This window comes from Eleutherodactylus coqui, chromosome 5 (genome assembly GCF_035609145.1).
Source record: "Eleutherodactylus coqui strain aEleCoq1 chromosome 5, aEleCoq1.hap1, whole genome shotgun sequence".
Classification (NCBI taxonomy): Eukaryota; Metazoa; Chordata; class Amphibia; order Anura; family Eleutherodactylidae; genus Eleutherodactylus; species Eleutherodactylus coqui.
Genome location: NC_089841.1, coordinates 225,162,425 through 225,182,247, shown reverse-complemented (window position 1 = coordinate 225,182,247; position 19,823 = coordinate 225,162,425). Strand labels below are relative to the sequence as shown.

Sequence of the window (19,823 nt, the reverse complement as noted above, 5' to 3'; positions counted from 1 at the left end):
GTTCCGTTGCTGGCGTCCTCGCCTCCATGGTTGCCGTCTAATTTTCGCCGTCTAATGGCCAAATTAGACGCGCTTGCGCAGTCCGGGTCTTCTGCTTTTCTCAATGGGCTCCGTGTAGCTCCGTGTAGCTCCGCCCCGTCACGTGCCGATTCCAGCCAATCAGGAGGCTGGAATCGGCAATGGACCGCACAGAAGCCCTGCGGTCCACCGAGGGAGAAGATGCCGGCGGCCATCTTCAGCAGGTAAGTAAGAAGTCACCGGAGCGCGGGGATTCAGGTAAGCGCTGTCCGGTGTTCTTTTTTAACCCCTGCATCGGGGTTGTCTCGCGCCGAACGGGGGGGGGGGGGGGGGGTTGAAAAAAAAAAAAAACGTTTCGGCGCGGGACAACCCCTTTAAGTAACTAAAAAGAAAGGACAAAGCTCTTTATTAATGAAACCTTTGGAGATAAGCTGTCTACCAGTGTTTATGGGGTTTTCATCATGTATTCGGTTTACATAGGGTTTAGGGATGTGTTTTGTCCTGGTTACACTGGGTAGCTGTGAACACAATTCTAACATTGTTATTATTGTACTGCGTTCACAAGCCACACCTGTTCATTGTCTTATATGCTTGGCACATCTAGGTATTCACATTTGACCTGAGCGTGGAGGAAGGCAGCTCTCAGCTCCTGACCGTGGATCACATTCGTATCACGGACAAGGACACGTACCAGGACAAGCTTTGGATCACGTTACAAGCAGCACCAGTACATGGCATAATTCAACTAGACGGGAGAACGATTCATGCAGGAGAACAATGCAGCTACCTGGACGTCAGCACGTTAAAAGTTAGGTTAGGATTGTTGCAATAATTGTTTCAATATGCATGAATTAATTGTGGCAACTTAGAGGGTATTGAGCTCTTGGGAATGCCATCTGTCCTCTACCTAGATGGGTGGTCGCATCTCAGTAACACACATTCAGGCCAGAATTTGTGGTCAAACTCTGGAAGTCCATTTATAACAGACAGCAAGAGTAACAGAATCTTCACACTGTTATAGTCACAGAACATACTTATGATAAATATCCCTGGCCGCTAAATAACAGGTTATCTCGCATTAGCTATATCAGGCCTAGTGCCGTAAACACAAAGTCCATCACCTTTATTACCCAAGCAGGGTGTCATCCTAGGGGCTGTCAGCCCCTGTCACGATCGAGGCTTCCGGTCCCCTTCTTTGCCACATATCCTTACTCCCTTTGATACATGCTGTAGGACCTATCAAAGGATCTAACCCTTCAGAGTCAAAGATCCACACTCTGAGATCTCTGTGTCAGGTTCTCTCTAGAACGTTCTTCATGTTCTACGAAATTGAGCAACCCCTCACTATCTAGCACTGTCTCAATGATCTTCATAACATTTTCCTCAATGTATACATCACATATGGTAGGAACATCAACATGTTCCTCACTCATTTTCTGCTTTAATGGTTCCTGTACTATAGATAAACTCCTCTCTCTTTGGTTGCTCTCAATCAAGAGATTTTCCTTTTCTTGCAGTTGTCCAATATACTTTTCCTCCACCTCTTTGGCCTATTTCTTCCAGCTGTTTCTGCTTCAAATGTTATTTGTCTTGGTTCTGCTTTAGAGTGGCAGCCGATTTCTTCTCATCAGTTGTAAAATGACTAGAGATGAGCATCGCTCTTCTCAAGTAACTGCCTTCTCGTCTGAGTGTGCTGGGGGGGGGCAGTGGGGGGTGGTGGGGGAGAGTGGAGGGGAGCAGGGGGGGGGGGGAGAGGCAATTTCTTCCTTCAAGACACTTTCAGTTTTCACAGCCTGATCACATATAGCCCCCAGGCTACCTTCTAAACACAATTTGGCATACTTTCTTGCTTGTAACTCACTTTTAAGATCCTCCAACAAGGTCTTTATTTCTTCTACTTGCTGTTGGAATACACTCTTGGGCTTTTCTAGTTCCAGAGCTTTCTTTTCAGCATCCTTCTAGTTAGTGCTAACTAAGTCTTGCATTTCCACGTGCAACTGTTTGTCAAGCCTTTATACTTCAGTCCTCATTTCAAAGGGCCTCTTCCAGGGTGCATGTCAAGGAGAGCGCATTGGTTTCTTCTTCACAAGCCTCCGCTTCAGCACTATCACGGTTCATCGGCATATTTAGCAGAAATGTTTTTTTCCTCACCAAGCAACTGATCAAACTTCTGCTTCTTCTCCAATCTGACGTGAGTGAACAAGATCCACACTAATACCTTTTAATTTCTGCTGAAGTCTAGTTTTAGTCTTCTCTAGTTTCTCATAAGCAGCTGCTTTTTCTTCATACCATTGATTTGTAGCTACTAATTATTTTGGGATTTTTCTATTTTGCTCTTCAACAGAGACCGAGGATACAGTAATCTTCTTTTTCTTTTTTTCATATCTGCCACCTGAGTGTTGAAATCTGCTTTGATAAGTTTTTCTTGGTTTCTTCATCTTTCTCTAATTGCTCAAGGAACGCAGTTCTCTCAGCTTCCATTTGTTTCAGTTGGTACTAAGGCCAAGCTTCTGATGAGTTTCTTCTTTCAAAAATTTCTGAGAATCTTGAATCTGAGCTTTCAATTCCGCTTGCAGTCTGTTCACCTTCTCAGACAGCTCTGGCTCTAATCTGTCACCTTCATTGATTTTTAGGCCCAATTTACACAGGTGTATTTGCATTGCGTAATCCGGAGCGGGCGTCCGCCTCTGTATTCCGCAGCCAATACTGTCCAGAGAAATGGTATGGAATATCACTTTTCCGTGTCCAAGAGTGGAAATCAATTGCAATTTTCCACTCACGGAGAAAAAAATCGCAGCATGTCTAATTCCAGCACTGATTCCGCATGGACGGTTTCCATTGAAGTCAATGGAAGCTGTCTGATCCGCGGCCCATCCGCAGCTGACACTGAGAATACAAATCTGGACAGGGATGCAAGGGTCTCTGGCCAGGCACAGGGTCCGATTCCGCTGCAGGATCCCAGATGCGGAATCCAACCCAGCTGTGTACATTCGGCATTACTTGTAGCTCTTGAAGTTGAGTCTCTATCCTTTTTCTGTTGTGCCCCGAGTCCCTCTTGTCTTGCAGAAGTACCTTTACTTCATTGATCAATTCATTACACTCACTTTCCACGGCCTGTTTGGCCTTTTCCACCTTTTCTTTCCACTTTTCTGCTTGATCTAGGTGTTTTGTCAGCTTCTCCACAGCTTGGGCCTTTTTGTCTAAGCTCCTAGACTTGGGTTTCATGTGCTTCTCCAAAATCCCTCTTGTTTTTCTGCCTTGCTGCAAGCAGCTCTCTTCAATTCCAGGACCCTTTGCAGTTCACCTATCTGTGACTCAAGCTCACAAATCTTCTAGAGCTACATTCTGCTGTGCAGACTCTTCCTCTACTCTTGCGAGGGCAGCATCAACTCTTGCTTGTTCTCCCAGTAACAACCAGTGATCAATGACCTCAACTTCTGTCCTCGGCCATGTAACTTCATTAATGGCAGACAGCATGGCACTCAGGATACTTCCTGTCTCCTCTTCTGCCAGTAGCCTTGGTCTCCTGGCATCTCTTGCAATTAGATGCAAGTCAGCAGCTTCCTTTTTCAACTGCCCTTCATATTTTTCATTTGCAGCTTGAAATGCTTCTTCTGCTATTATTTTGGCCTTCAAGAGAACATCCATGTTAGCAAGCATCTGTACAAGTTCCTCTTGAACTCTGAGCAACTGTTCACCTTTTCTAATTTGGAGCTCATGGTCTTTACTGACTACATCTTCTCTCTTAAGAGAAGCAGTCCTCTTTCTCTTTTTCATTATCTGTAGTCCCAGTGGACATTTGGTTGCTATTAGCAACCACCTTACTTTCACAGAAAACTACACTGACAATACCTCTCTCTAGTTTGCCTTCACTCCCAAGCTAATTTCACACGGGCGAGTGTGATATCAGACCATAAAACTGGGTCTGATATTATGCTTGGGAACATGAAATTTCCCCAAGGATGCAAGGCATTTTTGTGTCAAAACACCTCCTATCACTTCTGGGAAGCTGCGATCCTCCAGCGTGACTGAAATCGGATGGGCAAGTGTTTTCAATGGGAAACTAAGCATTGCAATCACATGCCCCTCATACACAGTGCGATGTTTTGCCTGGCCACATTGAAAACAATGGGTGAGGTGTTCTGAGGGAACGGCCAAACATAGGAAATTCAAAAGAATGGGGTTCCTATTCATGCGAGATTTGTATGTCTCGCAGCGGACTATGTCTATCAGTCTTTCCAAGTGCATACTGCACAGAAGCAACAGTCCTTAGAATGACCTCACCACTAAATGGACTCTTCTCCTAATGTGGCACTTTCTCCAGACAAACTCTTTTGGTCACAGGTCAGACCAATAGACAGCGGGACTCCACCTGCAAGCCAATCAGGGACTTTTCCTTGTCTCCTGAAAACTTGGTAACCAGGTACACACTGGTCAGACCTTTGCACCTCCAACCACAGTCTCTCTGCTTACTAGTGACAGCCACCTGCTGTCAACGTCGGTCACCTGTGGCAACCATGACAGTCCGTTGTAGCCCGCTTACCTTTAGTTTAGCTTATAGAGCTAAAAGAAGGTTACAGATTCCCTTTTCTCAGCATAAGTGAGCAAAAATTAGACACACACACATGTGTATGCCCCTAAGCCTGCCCTAAATACAGAACAAAGGGTTGAGATCACATAATGAGAACATGTATGGAAAAGTTAATTATTGGTGATCAGCCATTACTCAAAGCATCAGTAAAATAGAATAGGTACAAAGATACATCGAATGCATAAGAATACATTAAAAAATCATAAAACCATCATAGTAGCATTTCCATCTAATATATCAATAGACATTATAATATATATTGTGGATGATGGTGATTTATTTATGTATTATTTTTCCAAAGGTTTTTCTAAATGTTTTTATATATTAACTCTTGATCTATTTGATTTATAAGAGATTGAATGTGATTACACTGCTCACGTATTATAATGAAGGCCTTAGGGAGCAGCACCCATTTTAGTTGGTTTGTCTTCTTTTGATGCATTTATACAGTATGTTACAATAATTGGTCATTTTTCTTTTCCAAATTTCGACCGCTTAACAGATTGCTTGTCTTCGCTTCTTTGTGCTTGTCCTTTGTGTTCTTTGTAGCCAATGTTTAAATGTGGGGATTCCACAACAGCAAAGAATCATTTTTATGCCTATGTAAAATATTAAATCAATGGCACGTAAACATTTAATAACATAATTGTTAAAATTGTTTAAAATATACAATTATGAATTTTTGCATGATAATTGCACTGTGTAAAAGGCCCTTAAATAACTACCATACACTTTTTAGTAAGAAAAAATTCTAGCTTAAAAGTGCCTGCGTTTTATAGTTCACAGTCAATGGACATCAACAGTGCCAGATCTTCTTGACTTATTCCTTCAGGGAGTTGTCCCACTGTGTTGCTGCAGGAAGTAGACAGTTCTGTACATTGTGCAGTAGCCTTCTTAGTACTGTAGGCTGCATCCCATTCACTTCAGTATGTCTCAGCCTACAGTACCCATCCAGGCCACTGTGCAATGTACGGCGCTGCCTGCTTCCTGCAGCAAGACAGCTAGAAGTGGGACAACTCCTTTAATGATCTGGCAGAGCACTCCTAAAGAGCTCTGCTTGTTTATTATGATCATCATCCAGGACATGTACTTCGTAGACTTGCAGAACGGATCATTGCTGATCGCCTGAGCTTTCTACAGCCCTCGCTCTCTGGGCTGTGGTCTACTTCTACTACCTAGCGTGGTGCAAACACTGGTATCATATGGCAACTCTTTGGGCCTGACATCCTCCTTCAGTGGCTGGGAAGAAGCCAACTCCTGAGCACATCAAACAGAGATTAGAGAAGGATGCACAGTACACAGTAAGATAATGGTATGACAGCCACAGGGAGGTTTGGATGCCGCATTTGGAAGTCTGAAAAGTGGTATCGGTATTGAGTAGGGAGAGCGGGCTACCCTACATCTATATTCACCGATCAGTATGAGAATTAAAACCTGCTGTACTGTTTTCTGTATTTTAGCACCCTAAACCTACAGTAAAGTATACTATGGGGCACTGCTACTGTATACTACCGCCTTCTATATTCCTACATATTACATACAACCTAAGCTTCGATGCACATAGTCATAGTATATACACATACAATGGAAGTCCACAGACGAGGTCTCCCAGAACAGCTAGCTTTTGACCATGAAGTCTTCTTATATGGTAAAACAACAGCACTTATAGACTGTCCCCTACTCCGTAGTGCTGATCTATGAGCAGGCGGGGATTTTAATGAATGAATGACGAGCGAGTGCTGCCTGTGATTGGCTGAGCACCTTAGCCAATCACAATCAGCTCTTTCAGCAGGCGTGGATTTTAAATCTTTGCCTGTTAGAGCAGGGGACAGCAGGAGAAGACGTGGCTGAGCCCCGGCAGCTGAAGGGAGGTGAGTACTTATTTTTTTTTGTTTTTTACACCACTTTTAATTCAGGGAAGGGCTTATATTTAAAGCCCTTCCCTGAAATCAATTGATGGGGTGCCGACAGCAGAATTCTCTACCGCAGCTGTCATGTGTGACAGCTGCGGTAGGGAATTGAAGAATTCCTCTGTTGCATCTGTCACAGATGTGGCAGATGTAGCAGCAGGAAATTCTTTTTACTAGTGGGGATGAAGGAAACATCTGCTGCATGTGGCAGGTGTGTTCTTCGTCCCCGCGGGGGAACATGGCAGCAGCGGAGGGTAAGTTTATTTTTATTTATTTTTTTACACTAAAATTTTTTATGTAAAGTTCTTCCCTGAAGAAACAATGCAGTGGTGCCGGCAGACCGTGATCTTCAATAGAGCCGTCGGCAGCAGCCGCGGCTCCATTGAAAACAATGTGTGCATTCCCAATGGTGCACGCATGGACATGTGCACACACCATAGGGAATGCATTGGGGCTAATAGACGTGTGTTTTTGTGCGCGCATGTGCACACACAAAATACACGCTCGTCTGAAGCCACCCTTAGACCACCAGAGAAGTTTAATCAGTATGAAATATTTTTTTCTGTTTTCTGTTGCCTAAACCTGGGGTGCAGCTTATGTTTTTGAAGAATGAGACTCAATCCACATATTAATAAAATGTTCAACCGCCACTATGGAAAATGTTGCAGCACTCAGATCATTATTTCATAAATATGATGTTTTTTATTTTTATTTTATTTCTGCAAGCCACTATCTGGGAATAACGGATCATGCATATAAAGTTGATAAAATTAAGAGTACTAACTGTCATTTTCATTACTCAAGGTACCAGCATGATGGTTCAGAGACGCAACAAGATGAAATAAAATGTATAGCTACAGATGGTATAAATTCTGCAGAGTTTCTTCTAAAAGTCCAGGTATGTGGCATTATATTAAAGGGATGTCCCAGGCAAAAAGCTGTTGATGACCTATCCTCAGTTGCTATCCACCGGGGATCCACCACTTGAGATCCCCAGCGATGCACTGATTGCCTGCCGGCTCTCAGTGCAGCAGAATGTCGTCATGGGGGATGAGGGCGGAAGTAGTTGAAGAGGCTATTACATTTCCACGTCCAACCTCAGTGTTGGAGGAGGAAGTGCCAGACATGTAAAAGCCAGCTTCAGCTACCATTAATTTCAAGGGGATTGAAGCCAGCTATGACACTTTCGTTCCCATCTTCTATGACGTCTGGCTTTAATGCCGGAAAATCAGCTCATCATCGAGGATCCCGAATGGTGTGTCCCCAGCGATTAATTATTGATGACCGATGCTGAGGATAGGTCATCATCATCAATGGTTTTTGCTGGAACACCCCTTTAAGAAACATATCTCCTCTATATAAGCACAAGTAGAGGAGTTCAATCACCCTTCTCAGTGTTTCAGGTCCTATACATATACAGCCTCCAGATAACATATCAAAGTTTTATAGGGTCTGGATTGCATTGCTATGTTTTCTGAGGCTGACCTCATACAGCGTTTGGAACCTTGTCAGTAGTTTCCATCACAGAGTTCCATCTGAATACCTGAAAATGGGATTCAAACAAAAACCAAGACGGAACCATTGACTCTAATGAGGCAATCAAAGACCAATGGTGCAAACTTTGCTCTCCATTTGACACAGTTTCTATTTGTTTCCATTTTTTAGGACCTTATACTGTAGTCAGCTGCGCTAATCTGTCATTCAAATGAATGAAAAGGAACAGAAACAAGTAGAGAGTGTGAACCCAGCCTAAAACCCCATTTACACGCAATGATTATCACTCAAAATTCACTCAAATTATGTGTTTTGAGCAATAATCATTGTGTGTAAATGCTACCATCATTTGCTTTACCGCCAAGCGAGGATTTTTAGTTGAGCTTAAAATCTATCATTCAGCCAGAGGGCTGATAGCAGGGACCGCACACTGTGATTCTTCATGAGAGCACTGATAACATTGTATTCAGCTGCAGTCCCACGGCAGAACAAAGGAGCTGTATGCAGATAACAGACCACCTGCTGTTATCTGCATACAGCACAGGGCGGCTCATTTACATGCAAAGGAAGCTAATAAGCTACTAATGGGCATGTAAAATGATTGCTCAAACTGTCAATCATCCTATCTTTTGAATGAATTTTGAGGAATCATCTGTGCGTGTAAATGGGGCTTAAGCAAAATGTTTTTCAAAACCAAACATTGATAAGTTGTGTGAGTAAAGAAACTACAGTGTAACCTGTGGAATGAATTGAACTGGCTTGATAAATGTGTTAGAAAGAAGACAATGATTTCTAGTCTGTAGTTAAACTCATTATCCAAATGTCTACTTAAAATATGGTAAAATGGAGGTAATTATGAGTTGTGGTTTTGCAAGGTACCAAAACTGGATACAATGCCTGAAACATCAGTCTGTGTTTATTTCATCATTGTCATTTTACAGATTGTACCAGTAAATGATGAGCCACCAGTCATGAAGGACAACCTCTTACCAACATTATACTGTCCAGAGGGAGATGCAGTGGTCCTTTCAACGGACTATATCTATGCTGTTGATGCAGATAGCGATGATATGCAGCTGATGTTTATGATTGCTCGGCAGCCTCGCTGGGGTAATGTCCAGAAGAATGGAGTTACTATTGACCACTTCTCTCAAAGAGATGTTTTTGAAGGAGCTGTGATCTACAAGCATACCGGTATGTACTCAAAAGGTGACCAACATCTCATTATTGTCTAGATACTGAAGATTTGAATTCAAAGTGGGCAGAAAATAAGCCGAACTCCAAATGTACTATATTATATGAAATAGACCTCAAACATGAGCCTCATAGAATATTCTTACTCGTCTTGCTTGAACCATCGTGCTGGTTTCCCTTCTGTACTCCTATGAGTTTTTCTCCTATATTCCAGAATGTTGTATACGTATATTGTCTGTACACATTTTCCCATGTGGGTGTGAATGAAAGGGGTTCATCTATTTTGAATCACTCAATCTTGTGCTCACTTTCCACTCAAGTTGCAAATTGATGATAAATCATACCCCAACACAGTCCATAAACTCACAGATACACACCACCACCACCACTCCTTGGAAATAGACACGAAGTTTCATATACACCCACACAGAGGTGTAACTTGAAGCTTCTGGGCCCCAATGCAAAACCTGTAATAGGACCCCCAACTATAATGCTTTATTTATATTACTGGGCTCCCTATATGGCGAAGAGAGTCCTTATGGACCCCCTAAGGCTCCTGGGCCCGGGTGCAACTGCATCCCCTATAGTTACGCCAGTGCACTCACACACTGTTCTCCAGCAGTCAAAGGGGTAAAGAGTATCCCAGCTGATTCTAACTTATGAACTAGCTTATTAATGTTTTAAGCTTTAATATCAAAAAAAGATGCTGTGCTTACAAAAAGTTTAAAAAAAAACCAAAATACAATGACGTACAATACAAGCAAGTTGGTTACAAAATAAAAGGGAGAAGCATAAAAGATGTAAAATTTACAATACAGTTCTTTCTGCTTTCTAGGGAGTAGGAGAAACAATGGGACAGCTATTAAAATAAACTAAATGCAAAGTGGTAGGGAGGGTCAACCTGAATCATATGATACCAACATATCATATGATACAAACATATCATTTTTGTAAACTATTATATAATGTATAAGATTTAGATGAATATGAAATGACTTAGGACCATGAAATGGCTATACTCTGGACATGTAGAATTCTGCAGGGATGTACTTTCCCATTAATAGATTTTAATACGGATAACGTTTCATCCTCCAGGTGGAGAAATTGGTTTGACGCCTTGCTATGACATTATCACACTTGTTATTTCGGATGCTGAATTGGATGCCAATATGAACAAATGCTGTTTTAATGGACCCCATAATCCACTGGTTCCCAGTCATGACTCTTTTCCTGTGTATGACCTGAATATCACTGTTTTTCCTGTGGATAACCAATCACCAGCAGTTAAAATAGGTAATACCTTAAGTATTCATTGCATTAAAGGAGATATTTTTCTGAGTAACACCTAGTGATTCTGCAGAGTTAGTTCGGCCTCACACGAGTGTAAGCGCAATTACACATGTGGTAGCGAGACGTTTCTGCACTGTGAAGGAGTCTTTTTTTTGCACGCATGCCTGCGCAAATACTGTGCGTATTTGCGCAGGAACCGCTAGTTCACATGGGAGGTGGAATCACCCTGCTCTGATTTAAATGGCTATTAAGCCACCAAACGAGGTGCTGGTGTTAGCAGGTATGGGCAGCGCTTAATGTATACCCTCGGGTACATATGTGCACATTTGCACACAAAGATATAGCATGTTGCATTTTTTTCATGTGTGCAAAAACGCATATTGTGAGAGGACCCATTGAAATCAATGGGTCCTATTTTCTGTGTATTGCATGCACAAATATGCGCGCAAATACCTTCATGAGTCGTTCTTTAACAAAATCACAGGGCAAATTTGCTGTAGACTGAACTCTCTGCACAGAAAATAAGTGGCATTTACACTAACAGCAGTGCGGATGAGAATTTCAAACTCTTGTCCACATTCTGGGGAAAAATCCTCACTAAGGCTCCCTTCACACAGGCGTGTTCGCACGTATCCCCATAGAAGTCAATGGGGATGCGCAAATGCGTGCAATATGCTAGAAGATGGGTGAAACACTGCGTGATTGCGCTGGAAAAAGAACACATCTGGAACTCATTAGACTAATTAGCTATTTCAATTGGTGCATCTTTGTTTGACAATGCAAGTGAACACACCTTAAGGACATATAAATTACAGTAAAATACGCCAATACGTGCGCAAAAAAGGCATTTTGTAATTCAGCAAAGATGTTATGCTCATGCGTATGCAAATATGCATATGCTTGTGTGGCAATTGACAGTGCAGAAATTAAATCGACAGCTTGTCAATTTTAGCAGCGGATTTCAGATGTGGATTCCGCCTCTTCAAATGAGAGGGTAAATTCTGCATCAAAATTCTCACCAAATGTTGTGGATTTTGCACTGTGGATTTGCTGCGGAATGTTTGCTGCGGACACTCCACAGCAAATTCCACCCTGTGTGAACATAGCCTAACACATACAGAGTCACTGTTTTGTAGGTCAGGTAAGGAAATTCACTGGTGCTCATACGTTTTCTTCATGCAGCAGGTAGATGCGTATGTCAGCTGCTAGTAGACATGACCATGGAAAACACCACGCAGTGTCCCCGCTTCCTAGACCATTTGATCATGGCATGGAAGGAGTAGGATACTGAGCTGAACTGAAATGATGCCTTTGTTCTCAGAGTTAGGGCTCATTCACATGAGCAGATTTGCGCAGCATATCATGTGTCCAATTTTTGCGCGCATAATACACAGTGAATACATTCCATTGATTTCGGATAAGTTCACTTGAGCGTATTTTTTTCATACGATCGCACATATGAGGCATTACCGTGTGTTTTATGCACCGTATAAATCCACTGAATGCAACAGGCGTGTGTAAATACACGCAAAATATGTAGGAAAACTGCGTAAATGCTGTGTATTTACGCACAAAATCAATGCGATTTTATGCTTACTTTTTTACACTACGTATTTATGTGAGCAAATAGACTGCCAATAGGCAGAAAAACGGACACTGGCAAGATTCTCACGCAAGGTTTGTGCGTTGCAAGATGTACAAATCTCGCACGAATGTGAACCCAAAAGAGGGAAATAGAAAAATACCTCTGCAGCGCCACCTATTGAACGGCAGCATTACTTCAAATCAAAGTGACTTCATAACAAGTCTTAACAATGATTGAGAATAGGAAACCAAGCCAGAAAACCATGCACAGACAGCTGTTTCAGGGTGATTGCCCCTCATTAGTATGCAGCAGGCTTCTAATTTAGTTTGTGAGGGGCCAATGATGTGGATCAGGATGAGTGTCGTCTTTCCTTAAGGACAGCACCCAAAAAGTGTGTGGAGACACCTAGTAGGTGAGTGGGTTGGCGGATGGTATAGTCTCTCCCCAAGAAGAGCACCCAAAAGGGGTGTGGGGACACCTAAAAGGTGAGTAAGGAGACTTATAAGGCCGTGCTAGCTCCTCTGGGAAATTTTTGCAAATAAGGAAGATGGACAAATACCTCTGCAGCGCCACCTATTGGATGGCAGCATTCTTTCAAATCAAAGTCATGGGGTCATACACATGAGTGATTTTTTTTTTTTAAAGTTAGTTTTTTTTCTGTATCAGATTGCATCCAATTTAAAAGGCCAATTAGCCTAATGAGGTCCAGATGTGTCCTTTTCTCATGGAATTGTGCAATGTTTTGTGCATGTGTGTTTGCATTGCGTACGCATTTGTGCACCTCCCATAGACTTCTATAGGCACTTTTGTTCAATATACTTAACAAAATAGAGCAGGTCCTATTTTTTGGTACGCACAAAAAAACAGAAGATGTGTACAAACCCATTGATATCAATTGGCTCTATTCTCTGCGTATTGCGCACCCAAAATACGCCCATGTGAAAGAGCCCTAATGCTTTAATGTAACTGCGGAAAGAGGAACCTGTCTTAGGGCTTATTCATACAACCGTATGTCGACCGCGTATTCATTTCGGCCGATATACGGCGTCCCTCTTTGCAGGGCGAGGAGGTTGGAAGAGCCAGAAGCAGTGCACTGAACTCCTGCCCCCTCTCCGCCCCTCGGCACTATTTGCAATGGGAGGGGGCGGAGCTAACTCCTGGAACTTAGCCCCCCTGCTGCCCTGCCTCCTCTCATTGCAAATAGTGCTGAGGGGCGGAGAGGGGGCGGGATCTCAGAGCACTGCTCCCGGCTCTTCCAGACTCCTCCCCCTGCAGAGAGGGATGCCGTATATCGGCCGGCGTGAAAACCCAGCCGATATACGGTCGTCTGAATAAGCCCTTAGACTGTCATGCTGGATTTACTGGGACGTATTTGCGCACACAAACTTTTTCTGCACAGTACATGGAGAATAGAACCAATGGGTACGTTCACATGCACATATTTTTCCTGCATATTTGGTCACACTAAAAGAATACGCAGCAGGCGCTATACTCCAGGAGATGCGTGAAACACTGAGTAACTGCACAGGAATTAGAACACATTTGGAACTCATTAGACTAATTAGCTATTTCAATCAGTGCAATTTTTTTTTTCGCTGCACACAAATCGTTTGGGACCCCGTCTGATTAGCTTCGCGGGCGCATGCTGTCAGTGCCGCAAATACACAGAGGTCAGAGCTGAAACAGCGGAAGTCTTCATGCTGACCTATGTGTAGTGGCCGGCGCTTGTAACTACAGGCACAGCTCATTGAAATTAATGCGAGCTGTGCCTGCAGTTACAAGCACTGGCCACTACACAGAGATCGGTGCAGAGACTTCCACTGCTTCCGCTCCGAGCACTGTGTATTTACGCCGCTAACAGTATGCGCCCGCACAGCCATGTATTGGTCCAGAGCGACGGACCCCAGCCAATGACCTATCCTGAAGATAGGTCATCAGTAGTATGCTCCATGGAAAACCTCTTGAACTCCCGTAAACTCATACCCAAACATGTTCCAAAAATATTAACTTTGCCTGTAATCATTTCCCCTCCGTTCTTCCTAGATGACATATTTACAGTGGATGAAGGCCAATCCTGTACGATTACCGTACACCACTTACATGCCAGCGACCCTGACACACACAGCGACCATCTGCAATTCGTACTGGTTTCTCCCCCTCGGTACGGATACATTGAGAATATTCTTCCATCTCCGGGGTTTGAGAAAAGTAACGTGGGAATAAGTATTGGTGAGTAATTAAAGAAAATGTAATTGAATTCTAAATCATGTAGCAGGACAAGGACGCTTCCGATTCCTATGGCTGGATTAGATTACCCACAATACATCTAGCCCCAACAGCCGGAGTACAAGGAAGTTGCCCATCCCTGCTCTTGGCTGATAAGGAGCATTGACGAAACAAATAAAAGTCCATCTTTAATATGCATAGTTTCCTCTTAAATGATCAGCATGATTTTACATATCTTATTGTTCCCAGAATAGACTTTACACAGCATGTGGCATTATTTTAGAAAGCTACAATGGAATTTTGTTATCTTTCCAGAAATGCTGTCACCTTCTTTAAACATGGCACATTATGCAAAAATTCTGTCAAAACTGAAATGTTGGAAGCTAGATTTTTTTTTTTTTTGTAGCCGTGATGGCAAAAGTATGTATACACAGCAGATGGTATTAAAAAGCAAGAACAGAAATAGCCTGCAGTCTAGCTTATAGAACTTGAGGTGCAGAGGAGATAACTAGCTCGCCTGTGGTCATGCATGGACGTTGCCTATCTCTGCTGCATTCCTAATGTTTGCCTCCCAAGGGCTTCCGTTTATTTACAGCCATGTATCCACTTGACAGTTACACAATATCCAATCAACAGAAGAAGAATTTCCCATAAAGTGGAGACTTTGACTCCGTCCAGAATCTCCTCATGTTTAATTTATGTCCTACATCACGACTAACTTTTTCTTATTTCGCCCAGATTCATTTACACTGAAGGACATCATCTCCCGAAACATAAACTATGTGCAGTCGAGACATCAGCGAATAGAACCGACCGCAGATCAGTTGACATTATATGTCACTGATGGGAAACATCATTCCCTCGAGAAACCGTTTTTCATCGTAATCAACCCAACAAATGATGAAGTTCCAGAATTCATGGCCAGAAATATCACAGTAAGGAATGTTGGCAGTCGTGATCTAAAGAGAAATATTCTAAGTTGTCAGATGTTAACAGAATAATAATGTCAGTTAGATTGCCTAACAGCATAATGGAGCTTTTCAGATTTTGGAGAATGTTATAGATTTCCCTTTGGCTAGTCTATGACAGAAGGAGGATACTGTCTGTTCTCTTCTTCCTCTTTTTGAACTATGCTAGGAAAGAAAATGTGCAAATATGGGAGATGGAACAATAGCTCTGCAGTGCCACCTATTGGAAGGCAGCATTCCTGCAAGTCAATGTTAGACTCTTTATACAAGCCTTGTAACAATGACTGGGAATTGGAAGCCAAGCTAGAATCTATACACAGACAGCTGTTTCGGGGTGCTTGCCCGTCATCAGTGTGCAGAAGGATTCTGGCTTGGCTAGCGAGAGGCCTGCGATAGTGTTGTTGACCCAAGGAAGAAAATGTTATGCCATTGAAATAATGATACTGTATCTGTTTGCCTTATCAACACTCAGGCTGCCTTCGCTTCTGAGTTGGGTCCTAGAAAATAACGAAGGAAGAAGAAATAGCACGGCATGCAGTGCTTCTTCTTTTGGTGAAATGCTGGGCAGTTGAGTGGAAACCGAACGGACCCCATTATAGTCAATGGGGTCCGTTCTGTGCTGTTTGGTTCTGTCATACGACTAATATGTTATAGCAGGGGATTCCCTTTTCATGCTCTCCGTATGATACAGGAAAATGGAACCCCTGACATAGATGTAAAAGCAGCCTATCCAGGTTAAAATGGATCTTTAATTAATACAAAAAGACATAATGCAATTCATATGCCCTATGTTACTAACATACAGATATTATCTGAAGTATTAGAGTTGAGCGAACATGCTCATTCGAGTATTAGCATACTCGATGGTGCTCGTTACTCGAGCGAGTACCACGCTGTGTTCAACCCCTCCCCGTATTACCACTTCCTGCTGTGACGTGCCAACTTGTGCACATCCACAGCAGCATGTGGCTGGCGGGGGGGAGGAGAGAGAGCGAGAGAGAGAGAGACTCGGTACCCGACCCGGCGGGTCCAATGCAAAAATGCTCGAGTCTCCCATTGACTTCAATGGGGTTCGTTACTCGAATTGAGCTCTCGAATATTACGAAAAGCTCAAATAACGAGGACCCGAGCAGTTTGGTACTCGCTCATCTCTATTAATATCATTATTTTTGTTCACATCCAAAACTGACCATATAAAAATGTGTACGTCCATGAATGTGTATACCTACTGTCATTTCATTAAAAAGCACCTATCACTATGAAAATGCTGTTCAATCTACCAATAGCATGTTATAGAGCAGGAGGAGTTGAGCAGATTGATATATAGTTTTATGGGAAAACATTCAGTATAACTTGTACTTTATTTATTTAAATCCCTGCTCTTTCAGTGCTTAGGAGTCCAGTGGGCGGAGCTATCAGTCATTTAAAGTCTTCCATTTATATGGGTGCATACAGAGATGGCTGTTAATTACTATGTGGAACCGCCCACTGGACTATTAAGGCCAGAAAGAGACAGGGTTTAAATGTATAAAAGACAAGTTATACTGAATGTTTCCCCACAAACTTTACGTAAATCTGCTTAGCTCCTCCTGCTCTATAACATACTGCTGGCACATCAGACATCATGGTCAACATGATAGGATCCCTTTAGAGCTGTTATCTCAGCTTATGTCCATAGGCCCTTTGCACATCAGGACCCCAAATCTATAAACCAGAATGGAGAGTTGCTGTGTTAGCGTGGCCCCCATGCCTAGTGGACTGGAGCAGACCATGTGTTACAACAGTTGATCTGATTGTGTACCATATATTACTAGTCCTTGCCTGGGAAGTCACAGTGAGCCAGAAACGTCCCATACTGCTGCGGCTCACATTTGAAAGGGGTTGTTAGATGTGTTTCATGGTTTCAATTGTATACCATTTTTTTCATTGAAAGGAGGGTAAATGCTGAGTGTACTCATTTTTACTTGATACATTTGACTATATTGAATGACCCCTTTATTAGAGACATCTGCCTTTTCACAATTAGACCTTCTCTGTATAGAAACTGGACATCACCCCGGAGTGCAGCATAATAAGTGAGAACGTTTTTGTGGATCAGTTTCAGTGTGAATCCACATCATGGATGAACAGGCAGAGCACAGTCAAGCAAATTGGTGCTCCAACTAATGTGCCCAAACCCACAATTCGTCATTCCTTAGCCCGGATGAACTATAACAGCAGTTCCAGTGCCACTGTGTGAAAGGAAAACGGGAAGGTCAAACTCCATTGAGCAAACGAATGGGAAAAATCAGACGACTAGACATCACCTGGGCAGATGAATCCAGATTTCTACTGCTGATGGGAGGGTCAGAATTTGGTTCAGACAAGATGAATTAAATATAAACCCTTCTGGTTAGCTATTCAGAACATGTCAGTACCTCTATTTAATTTGCAGCAACTTCAAGAAGCTCTCCTGTCCCCATGGGCAAATTTTAGTGTAGAACTATTTCAATACCTAGTGGAATCTATGCCTTAATGAATTGTTGTGGGTTTGAAGGCCAAGGAAGTTCAACATATTACTAGATGGGTGCCTCTAATAAAGTAGTGTATCTAGCAGTCTTATGTCATATAATGCATGGTATGTATGCATTGTCGGACTGGTCGACCAGAATACAGATGCTATGTTGGGCCCAGGGCTCAGTAACCTTAACACATTAGGGCCTGTCAAGTCCAGAAGAAGTCTTTTCAGCTTGGAGTAGACTTTTGAGCCAATTACTTTCCTCTAGTGTTCATATCTTATACAATGAAATTAAAAGTGGTCCCGCACATGTTCTATGTAGATTGATGGTGGGTCCTCAGAATCATTTGCTCCAATGGACCCAAGGAACCCAAGTCTAATGGGCCCAAGGAACCCCACACTGTGCATCTCATAAAGATGGTTGCTTCACTAGTACGTGTTACAGACACACAATAAAAGTTCAATTTGAATTTTAGAAACAGTGTAACTCTTGTTTTGTGCTCTATGTTCATGAGGCTTATTCGGAATTTCTTTCTTTATACACTTTTTAGGTGGAAGAGGGCCAAATGAGAGAACTTAGCCCTTCAGTAATTGATGTGTCAGACATGGATGTCCCCCAGAATCACTTATCATTTATGGTTACAGCACATCCTCGGCATGGGTTAATTGTTGAAGAACGTTTTGGAATAGATCAAATGAAAGGATTTCTTAAAAGCCACAAAAATAACACAGTTCCCATGGTATATGATTTCACAATGGAGCATCTCAGAAATGGTATGTTAGTAATAACTATGTAAGATAGATAGATACAGTAGAGAGGTTATTTTTGCAGAGAAAAACTGTTATGTTCGGTAAATTAGAAGATTTTTGAGATACTGTTATAAAGTAAGTACTTGACATATCGCAACAAGTTCTACTGCCCACAGTTGTAGTGGGGTTTGTGGAGTAAATTGCCTCAGAAGTGCATTTAAGGGGCCGTAATGCGGTGAAAACAACCCCCTTACCTCTGCAGAAGTCTTTTCTTTCTTGTTTAATGTCCACTATTGTTCCATCTGAGAAGCTCTTACACAGACTTCCTGATTTCCCCCCTAGAAGAGTTATAAAGAAAACACGACTGTTGTTCATGTAGCCCGTAAGAAATTCGTCCTAGAAGGCATCTAGGTTAGGATGATGAAATCTGAGGGGAACAAGGTAGAGCCACAGTCAAGTGTAGAGTCTAAAAGCCCATTTACATGCAAAGATAATCTTTCAAATGATTGAAACATTGAAAGTTTTAGCCATCATTTTGCATAAAGTGTTAATGGACACTAATGTCCATTAACACTTTATCACCTTCATTTGCATGTAAATGGGCCTCCAGGAGCTGTTTGCAGAGCATAGCATGTGGGCTGCGCTCTGTGCACAGCTGCATTGTTCTCCTGGAGGCTGCTGGCAGAATTTAATGTAACATCCAACTCCTGCTGAGAACACAGGATACGGTCTGTTGAGAGATACTTTATCTCTCTGCTGTTGACTGATGTATTTTAAGTTCACCTTAAAACCATTGTTCAGGCTAAAAGTGCATAATGGTAGTGTTTATATGCAACGATTATCGCTCATTTGCGGTCGTTTGAACGAATTTTGAGCGATATTGCGTGTAAATTGGTCTTAACACCAAATTGTTTGTTCCTCTCAGGCTTACTAGATAGCCTAACAGTGACAAACAATATGTTTGTTAAGCTGTGCCCCTTGACATCTCCTCCTTATGTCTTATCAATCCGCCCTAGCTAAGGTCCCTCTACACATACAGATAAGCGCCAAACAGCCATCCCACAGGCTGCTGTCCCACTGCAGCTCCTGTGCTTACATAGAAGTATATGAAGTAGGCTCTGCGCTCCAAGGAGGGATTTTTATAGATATACAATGAAGTAAAATAATGTGTAATTGGACTCACCTGGCGTGCGGTCCGTCAGATGACAGGTCTCCACACCTATGGTCCAAATTAGCCTTCAATAGTCATCACAATCAGGTGTTAGATAGCAGGGAGAGGAAATACCCAGGGCCAATCAAC

The 19,823-nt window shown here is 42.5% G+C and overlaps 1 protein-coding gene and 1 pseudogene across 4 annotated transcripts in view; one reads left to right on the top strand and one right to left on the bottom strand.

The window, feature by feature from the left end:
- FREM1 (FRAS1 related extracellular matrix 1) overlaps positions 1-19,823 on the top strand; it is a 181,946-nt gene that overhangs the window by 73,871 nt on the left and 88,252 nt on the right. For 3 of the 4 annotated variants that reach the window (XM_066604279.1, XM_066604280.1, XM_066604281.1), the window contains exons 14-20: positions 623-831; positions 7,324-7,417; positions 8,955-9,207; positions 10,303-10,500; positions 14,126-14,311; positions 15,047-15,243; positions 18,325-18,547. In XM_066604279.1, coding sequence (XP_066460376.1) covers positions 623-831; positions 7,324-7,417; positions 8,955-9,207; positions 10,303-10,500; positions 14,126-14,311; positions 15,047-15,243; positions 18,325-18,547 — 1,360 coding nt within the window. Of the gene's footprint in view, positions 1-622; positions 832-7,323; positions 7,418-8,954; positions 9,208-10,302; positions 10,501-14,125; positions 14,312-15,046; positions 15,244-18,324; positions 18,548-19,823 lie in introns of those variants that run through there. The other variant, XR_010792875.1, reaches the window with a different exon arrangement.
- On the bottom strand, positions 1,281-3,795 carry LOC136627201 (myosin-9 pseudogene; annotated as a pseudogene).